This window comes from Myxine glutinosa, chromosome 13 (genome assembly GCF_964187855.1).
Source record: "Myxine glutinosa chromosome 13, kmMyxGlut1.1, whole genome shotgun sequence".
NCBI lineage: Eukaryota > Metazoa > Chordata > Myxini > Myxiniformes > Myxinidae > Myxine > Myxine glutinosa.
Window position 1 is genome coordinate 98,163,906 of NC_136273.1, and position 10,169 is coordinate 98,174,074.

A 10,169-nucleotide genomic window follows, 5' to 3' on the forward strand; every position below is an offset into this window, starting at 1 on the left:
CAGGGTGACAGCGTATAGCAGGTTCAAAATTCGAACCCAAGGTGAGACAGCTCAGATGCAAATAAGCGTACCGTTAAGGTATTCTTGCCCCCATCCTCCCACACCCTTCCCCCATCCGTGCCCCTCCTCATCCAGCACCACCCCATAATGAGGAGCCAAAATTAAATAGGCAGTGGGGAGTCCAGGCCCCCAGGCACCAACCCTCTATTTTACGACTTAGAACATGTTTCTCTTCTACATTTTTTTTCCCCTCTCCTGTCCTGTTTCCGTTCTGCTCATCATTACGCAATATTAAGCTATATGATGATATATGAGCACACTCACCAGCCCCGAGTATACATGGTGGTTAAATTGTTTTGTCAAGCTCTAAAATTTGATCCACTTGCAATGTTGTCCTAAACCATGATTTGTCTTTTCACAGGTTTTTTGGGACAATGCCTCTCGCTACGTTGAAAATGTCGCTCAGCTCATGATCACAAATATGCGTTACAAGTGTCTGTACGAGAAGTTCAAGAACGTACGTACATCAATTTGCTTGGCCCACCCTAATGGATATATATCGTGTCAGTTTGGTGTGGTCAAGTACTTATTGCCTGTCGTTCATTGTGGGTTTGGTTTAAATAATGTTATCAACCTCATTAAATGTGGCAAACTTGAATCGGAGTCTTTCTCTTAGATCGGAGGGCATGGTGTTGTTATTGGTAGTTAGATGCTAACCTGACCTTTTTCATCATTCCGAGAGATTTGAATACTTGAGGAATGACTCTGTGACATGAATAAGCTGTAATGTTACTTTGTGATGACTTGATCGGATGTATATTCTCCAACAGGGTGAAGACCCTTGGGCTGAGATGGATGATGTTGAGGAAGCCGAGGAAGCCAAGACCAGGGGAATTGGCAAAGATGGTGCTGATCATGGTGAAGAATCATTCCAAGAAGAGATGTGCGGTGTCGTCGATGCTGACTGCAGCACAGGAGATAGACAGAGGACCGCAAAGTCTGCAGTCGAGTCGGGCATGAAAAATGAGGAAGAGGATGAGGATGATGAGGAGGAAGAAGAGGAAGACGAGGGAAGGGAAGAGTATGATGAGGGAGAAGAATATTCATGTGAGCAGTATGAGGGGAAGGAGGAGGATGAGGGGAACGATGGGATTGGAAATGAGGATGCATTTGCTTCTGCAACAGGAGAGATTGAAAAAGAATGTGGAGAATAAGTTGAGTGACCAGAAGGCATGCATTTTTGCCAGGTGGCATTTTGGGGAACAACATTTTTTGGTTTTGACATTTGTATTCAAATATGAGCGCCTCGATGTTAACCTGCAGTTTTTCTGCTAAATGTAAAAGAATGACAAAGCACTGAATGGCTGTGGAGTGTTTTTCGCAACATCAAGCAATTCTTGTGGAAAATGATTTCACACCTGTGCAAAGAATTCTGGGTATTTGTAAGATGGTGGTGAACTGCAGCGGTGTTGTGTAATGAAGTTTTTGGGTGAATAAAAGTGTCAACATATTGTCGTGCGACTCTGGTTAACACCAGAGACCGCGGATAGGCCTAAACGGCTTTAATTGGAGGCGACAACCGAACACGGATTGGACTATCAAACGCGGGAGGAAGAAGGAAAATGGAAGGCTGCGGCAAAAGCGCTTACCTTGGTGAAACGACGGCAGCTGCATGGAAATTAATGCACGCGACACCGAATTAAAATGTACAAAAATAAAGATTTATTCACGGACCAGATAACAAGGAACGCGACGGTAATCAAATAAACTAAATCCTATATTTGGGATCCCAGACACCGGATTCAACAACAGACACAGGAATGGATTAAAGGAAAAGAATTCTCTCGTCATGTAAAATGGTGCGTGCGGCCTTATCTGTCCCTCGTCTTGTCTTTGGCTGCCGTCCAACATGGCTCCGTTCGGCCCCGATGCACCCACGAGGTCCTTCGCTCCAGCATCGAACACCGCTCCAAGCACACGCAGATGGCGAGCCAACGCCCGCGAGGTCCGACACCACTCCAAGCTACAGAAGCACCGATCGCACACGACAGCCAGGGAAGGACGTGCTGCAAGAGGAAGCTGTGCAAGCAAGAAAAACCCGACGTGCTACGAACTGCTGGATCTCCAAGAGCACGAACCGCAAGAGGGAAAATGGCGTTCGGTGCTCCCTTAAATAACCTTCCCACGGTGGTGACGTCAGCCCTGGCGCGCCACCCAATCAGTGCCCTCCACCGACTCGTTGGCTGGAGGTTCGCGCCGACCGCGCCACCCCAACACTCGTGCCCTGTAGCGTGGTCAAAGCGCATGCTACCCGAGGTGGCCAGGCCTATCGGAGGTGTAACTGGCGGCGGCGCCCCAAGCTGCCCCCCCCCCCCCCCCTTGCCTGTTTGTCTTCCAAAGTCATGTCAGGGAAGGGAATTATTTAATGTTGTGCTCGTGACCTAACGATGTGTCTACAGGTGTGCATTGCCGTAAGGGACAAAGGTTATATTTATTTAGCTACCATGTGTGACACACAGGGGCGCTACTCTTTAATCCATACTCTATTTATCACTCGAACATCCTGGTATGTTAACAAGTATACATTTTAACTGACAAAACGCCTACACATGAAACTTATTACAGGGCAGATTCCTTACCGCGACAGACGAAGCACGTTACCTATTCAGATCTATCTGGCTCTACATATCGCAACCCCACCCGACATAACAATATCTTTAAGCCGTGCATGTCCGCCATGATACAGAAACGTGTTTGAATGACGTAAAAGATTCAAAATGGATGCAAATGTGTGCGGGCAAGCATGTTTTGTGACATACAAATATGGTCTGTTCCAGAAGGCCATTTCTTTGATAACCACTGACTGCATCAAGGTACAGCAGAACTGCGTGTCAGTATTGGAAGTGTGGAAGCCAAAATGGAATCTCACATCAAATTCAAAGTAAGCACGATGGAGGTGGTGGGGAAGAGAGAGTCCATCCTCTCCTCCCCCTCCAAAAAGCTCCATTTGATCAGAAAGCAGTTGCGATGGGAAGTTAAGCCCAGTTTTGTTGTAATGTGACTTTCATCTCTTCAATCTACTTATATGGAGTTTCAAAGCGATGAGAGTGGGAAAGCAGGTATTCTGACATGGCTGTGTACCTATCGTAAGCACTGACATGCGACCGCCATTAATACATCATTCGCCGCAAGAGGACATCTCAATATAGGTAGGAGCAATTCTTGGGGAACCTCATGCATTACTTCGACATCTTTCAAGCTACCTAAAACAAAAAGTGTCGGTTAACCTTGAGCCAGCATTATGGATTGGATACTCTGTACATTATCTTCAACAGATGACACAAATTCATTCCTGTATTGTCCTGCTGAAACATGAGCTTTTTACAATAAAGTTTTGGTTTTGTTTTTGTTTAAGCACTTTTGGTCACTTCCTCCACTTTGTTTTGAAATCCACCATTGAGGTTCGTGCTCAACGTCTGTAATGTGCATTGCTCTTTCTATAATTCGAACCACATCGATGCCACGCATTCACCAGCAAGCCAGTCCTTTGCCCGCAAGGAACATGTCACTTTCCTCGTTCATGTCGAAGTTGGGAATGGAAATGAGGATGGGCTGCAAAGTCGAGGCTCATGCAGGAGCTCGAAAATATGGATCGTGACACAGCAGAACAAAAGGAATGACAAAAAGAGAGGGGGAAACATACCAACAGTGGGGTTGAGGGATAAAACAGAGGAAGGCTCTTGTGGAGGAAAAAATGGAAATTTGGAAATAGGGCTTGGATGTTCGGGGAGGGTGGTTAATGGTGGAACAAAATATCATAGTTTTAAATGGAGGATGATCTGAGATGGTGGTGAACAGCTGTCTTGAAGACCTGGAGGAAAGAATGAGATTGAAGATGACGTGGAAGTTGGTCCCACAAATGGGAAAAAGAGGAACGCATGAGTGGAGGTGAGCAGTGATTCTGGATTTCGGTAGTTTCACCAGGAGGGGATTGATGGTGGAAAATGTGTGCCCTGGAATAATATGATGGGGACGGGAAGGGAGGGACAATCACAGATAGAGCAGAGGGTGCAAGACCAGAAAGGAGATGGTCGAAGACAGAGAGACTACCGACTTGACTGTGATGGGAAATTGGGAGCCCTATAGACTCAGCTTCATCGTGGGAGTTTCCAAAAATGTTGTAGGCCTTGGTTTTCATGGCGTCAAGCTGAGCAAGATGTGAGGCAAGGGATCCAGCCAAGAGGGAGAGCAGAAATCCATCAATCGCATTTGCAAAAGTCGAATAAACAACTTCCCTGAGCCTAGTTTATTTACCTCAATTGGCTGACATGTGACATCTTCACTGTGACTCGTTTACTGTCCTCAATTGGCTGACATGTGACATCTTTGCTGTGACTTGTTTATTCACCTCAATTGGCTGACATGTGACATCTTCACTGTGACTTGTTAACGCACAGGTTGTAAACCTGGTGCGTTATAGCGTTTGCCTGGGAATTTCGGGCGCTCAAAAGTGAAGCTAGTTTCTGTCACCCATTTCTGTCGCTCATTTCTGTCGCTCATTTCTGTCGCTCAGATGTGTAAACATGACGTCATCAAATCTATATTTATAGGATAGGTTATAGGAGATATATATGTTATAGGATAGGAATATAGGACCCAAATGACCCAGAGGACCCAGAGGACCCAAATGACCCAGAGGACCCAAATGACCCAGAGGACCCAAATGACCCAGAGGACCCAAATGACCCAGAGGACCCAAATGACCCAGAGGACCTAGAGGACCTAGAGGACCCAAATGACCCAGAGGACCCAAATGACCCAGAGGACCCAAAGGACCCAAATGACCCAGAGGACCCAGAGGACCCAAATGACCCAGAGGACCCAAATGACCCAAATGACCCAGAGGACCCAAATGACCCAGAGGACCCAAATGACCCAGAGGACCCAAATGACCCAGAGGACCCAAATGACCCAGAGGACCCAAATGACCCAGAGGACCCAAATGACCCAGAGGACCCAAATGACCCAGAGGACCCAGAGGACCCAAATGACCCAGAGGACCCAAATGACCCAGAGGACCCAAATGACCCAGAGGACCCAAATGACCCAGAGGACCCAAATGACCCAGAGGACCCAAATGACCCAAATGACCCAGAGGACCCAAAGGACCCAAATGACCCAGAGGACCCAGAGGACCCAGAGGACCCAAATGACCCAGATGACCCAGAGGACCCAAATGACCCAGAGGACCCAAATGACCCAGAGGACCCAAATGACCCAGAGGACCCAAATTCTATGTATGTTTCTATGATGATGTATGTTTTGGTGAAAGTACATAATGTGAATACTAGTAGCAATTTTACAAAAACCATGGCATAATTTCAAATCTTGACCCGAGATGATAATTATGCTACATCATAATTTCCATGTGCCAACCTGGGCGGAATCCAAGTGGATTCACTTGACTTGTTTATTCACCTCAATTGGCTGACATGTGACATCTTCACTGGGACTTGTTTACTATCCTCAATTGGCTGACATGTAACATCTTCACTGGGACTTGTTTACTATCCTCAATTGGCTGACATGTGACATCTTCACTGGGACTTGTTTACTATCCTCAATTGGCTGACATGTGACATCTTCACTGGGACTTGTTTACTATCCTCAATTGGCTGAAATGTGACATCTTCACTGGGACTTCTTAACCTCAATTGGCTGACATGTGACATTTTCACTGTGACTCGTTTACTATCCTCAATTCTCTGACATGTAACATCATCACTGGGACTCGTTTACTATCCTCAATTGGCTGACATGTGACATCTTCACTGTGACTCGTTTACTATCCTCAATTCTCTGACATGTAACATCTTCACTGTGACTCGTTTACTATCCTCAATTCTCTGACATGTAACATCTTCACTGGGACTTGTTTATTCACCTCAATTGGCTGACATGTGACATCTTCACTGTGACTTGTTTATTAACCTGAATTGGCTGACATGTGACATCTTTGCTGTGACTTGTTTATTAACCTGAATTGGCTGACATGTGACATCTTCTCTATGACTTGTTTACTATCCTCATTTGGCTGACATGTGACATCTTCTCTCTGACTTGTTTACTATTGTCGGAGAATTTGTAGCTGAGAGACTCACAGGACTCCAATGACCGGACACAGGTTTACAAAAGGTCTGGTTTATTAACTGGTTATTCACTTCATTCCATTTACCAAATAATACCGCATAATATAATGGATCAGGTTAACTCTTTTCCAATGTCCTTCTCGTTCGGCTGATGTTCCTCTGCCACTCCCGTTGGTCAGAGCTTCTGGTAGCAAGTTCTGTCGACTCCACGTTTGCTCTCGTTTATATGGACAAACTGGACTTAATCCCCTCTCCGCTAATGCCCCGAGGTCATGCATGTACCAAGTCCTGGTATCAGCTCGCTCCCCTCCTGTTGTGAGTTCCGTTTACCAAACGATAGGGGGGTGCTTCAGCCAGGGGCTGTGACCAGGTGGACAAGAGATTATCATGTTCGGGCGCATTCCTGACACTCATTTACAAACTCGTCTTTCACAGAGTTTGCATGTAAAATGTATCTGCTTTGTTACCAGGTTAATTAATAAGTTACCAGTGCCAATTAATAAGTTACACTGAGTTACACTTCCACAATTCCCTCATCTTTTTGTTTTTTGTTTATATTAACCATTAATCTAAACATCAATATAAGTAAACAATCAATCACTACAAGTAAACATCATTACAAGTATAAGTAAATAATCAATCACTTTGGTAATCAAATTCCCTTGGGCATACACCGTCATCCTGCAAGAATCACAAAACATTTCGTTGGTCATTGACTCCTTCCATATCGTTCAATCTATTGCATTTGCATCACAAATATATTTTCAAAACAACACTTCACCATCACCAAGATACAACAATTTCACTTCATTTTCAAGTTTTATAAAGCATCTGCACCATCTGGCAATAAACGTTTGCCTCCACACAAATGTTGACTTTGTTTGAAAGGAAGGGCTGATCACTTGTGTTTGAATCCTGGTATGAAACATTTTCTCCTAATGTCTTCATAGCTCCTGCACTACTTCGTGTAGGATTTCGCTGTTGTGGTAACATTTCGGAGTCATAGCTTGCCACTTTTTGCTGTAAACCACAGTAATTCCTGAACAAGGCCTTCACCCAGTTGTAGTCGACTTGCCTCCTCCCTCATTGTGAGTGGGCAGCAAGTATTGGTGTGACGTTGATTGGCCAGCAAGATGTGGAACAGGGATGCCGGATGCATCCACAATGATGTTGGGACCATGGTGTTCAGGTCATTCATGGTCCTTACCAGGAGCAACCAGCAGAATCGTGCACAGCTGTTGTGACAAGGGCACAGCCGTTTTTTGCAGCTCCATGCTGGTTCCCCGGACGTTGGTGAAGTAATAACATATGTCCCCGCATTTCACAGAGGTTGCAGGTAAAATGTCGTTGTCCTGCAACTTCTGATGTGGTGAATGTTCGAAGCCTTCGAACAAGAGTAAGTGATCGCCTTTCTTTCATATGTTGCAGTGTGATCCAGGCAAATGGTCACATAAATTTCCTTGGTGAAGGTAAGCATTCATCTCCAAGTTACACGGGAGAATGTCTTCATCATTCTTTGAGAAAGAGGGTGTATGCCACGATTAACTTCATTTTTTAGCCACAAATTTTCTTTCTCGAACTTCTTCCCAATTCCGTTAGCAATCCCTCCAAAATGTGATCTCGTCTTATCCTTATGCTCAGTCACATCTGAATCTGCTTTCCGCACACACTGAATCAGATAGGGTACATCTTACCATGAAATCAGCATAATCATGTATATCTTCCGACAGTTTCACATTCAACAATTTGTTGTTTTTCCTTAACACAAAAGTTATATTCATTTATATGCGTCACACAAATAATATTCAATCAGGTATGTATTTTATTACTAAACTAAGAATAGCATTGTATATGATTACAATCACAAATGGGAATACCTAATTCCCAACAACAATTTTTTTCAAACCAACAAATTAAACATAATGTATTATTACCATAATTCCTCTCCACTTTTTTTTTTCCCTCTTTTTCCTAACAGTGTGTCACTCGTGGTGATATGAGTTCACTGATATTGTAATTGACACAACTCATAACATTGTCGTTATGCCATTATCTTAATTCTACTGTTTCATTTGCAACATCACTTGATTTAATCTTTTAATCTCAGTATTTATTCATATCATCATAACAATCTTTCTATTTTAGGTCCATATTTGTTTCTATTCTTTTCAACCTCCTACGGTTTATCAATTTGTTCCAAAACACTGCAACCAAAGGTTTTAACCAAAGCTCTACCAAACTATTTCCAATTTGAACTCAACATGCTAATTAAACAACAATTCAAAGAATTAACTTCAATGGGTCAACAAAACTCATTTTATAAACAGATCTAATTTTCCCATCCAATAATTTTCCTTGCCAAATGTCATATTGCAACACTTTAATGAACCTTCGAAAAATGTCTCCCAAATCAATAAATTCCCTTTTTACTTCCCAAATACTCATCTGTAAATTACATATTCAATTACAGTTTTTTTCTATTTGTTCGGCCTAAATGGCCACTGAAGTGGCTGCCAACATGCAGTACCGTTTTTATCTACCAAGCAAGTATTCGTCCACATAAGATCTCTACCAAAATGTTGTTTGTAAAAAACAAATCTGGGATTTCTGATTACATGGATGCACACTCTCAGGACATTTCAGGCTGCTTGTTAACAATCCACTACGATTAATTAATTCCTTTACCCACAATCAAATAATTAGTACAAATTGAGGATATTATCCCTATCACATTCATTTATGGATTCATTATGTTGGATCTAAATTTTCTCCCACTGCTGCAAGGAAGAACAATAGCTCTAATAAGTCTTTGTAATATCTCACTTCATTTACCCAGCATCGAAGAATTTATTTACTATCCATTCCCATCTGTTAACCAGTGACTTTGTTTGAACTCCAAAACTTAATTTGATGAATCCCATGTGTATGGTACCACTTATTGAAACCCCTACTTTTGTAGAAAATATCCAAGTAAGTGTTTTTTTTTTTTTACACCCCCTTAACTGTTGCTCATCCATTTCTATGCACCCAGTGAGTACTACTGACACCAGTATGCCAATATAGGTGTGCGAGATTAACAAATATGTTGCAGGTACACGTAACAGCGCGTTCTGAGTATAAATAACGTAACAGCGCGTTCATGTCTGCCCCTTGGTTTAAGATGCACAATGCATTCCGTTTTAAAACTCACAATAGTTCCAATCAGCAAGATTTTCTTTACTATTTTCCCATATCATCTATGCCTAATACACATCCATACATGCAGCACAATTTATATGCTGATAAAATTCAAGTTTATATATATATATATAAATCCATGAGCAGAGTATTCTGGGAAGTCAGTGTAAGACCTCTCCCAAATTTGGATAATTTTGTACTCACTCATTTCTTTTTATGAAGCTCATATCCATAAATAGCTGTTATTCTCATATAAATTCTATCAAAAATGGAATCCCCAAATTACTCACAATTTTACTATTTAATTAATGGCTGCTCATAACCCAGCACATCAAATCTTTATATTCCATCTCCCTTGACAAAAGAGATAATGTTCATAATCAAATTTTATTTCTATTTTATTTTACGGATTCTCTGCATATTCAATCCCATCCACATAAGACTATCCATTTCCAGACAGGCACACTGTCGGTGTCAACAATCTTGTAAGATTGATACACAAAACAATAAAAAACACGAACATTGACACAAAAAATACACACACACATGCATTATGCGTATTTGTTTGCGTTGGAACTATTATTTACAGATCAAGATGGGTGTCAATTTTATTTCAATTTCATAAAATTTGTCCTTCAATTTTTTATAAATGCTAATACACAAATGGACCAAAAAAGTTTATTCTTAGAAAACCCCTATGATGTCACATTGAAATTACCTTTTCAGTTCCCACAATAATTTATCCAAATTTGACTACACACCCATTTACATGTCAGTCGACCACTGACTTATCAATCGTGTGGAACAATAGTCCGAAATTCCCACCTGATCATCATGTGACCC

The 10,169-nt window shown here is 42.3% G+C and overlaps 1 protein-coding gene across 2 annotated transcripts in view; it reads left to right on the forward strand.

Annotated features, from left to right (window-relative positions):
• LOC137439136 (uncharacterized) overlaps positions 1 to 3,417 on the forward strand; it is an 83,710-nt gene extending 80,293 nt beyond the window's left edge. For both annotated transcript variants that reach the window (XM_068134852.2, XM_068134853.2), the window contains exons 10-11: positions 422 to 517; positions 831 to 3,417. In XM_068134852.2, coding sequence (XP_067990953.2) covers positions 422 to 517; positions 831 to 1,214 — 480 coding nt within the window. In that variant the 3' untranslated portion in view covers positions 1,215 to 3,417. The remainder of the gene's footprint in view (positions 1 to 421; positions 518 to 830) is intronic.
• Positions 3,418 to 10,169: the final 6,752 nt, after the last annotated feature.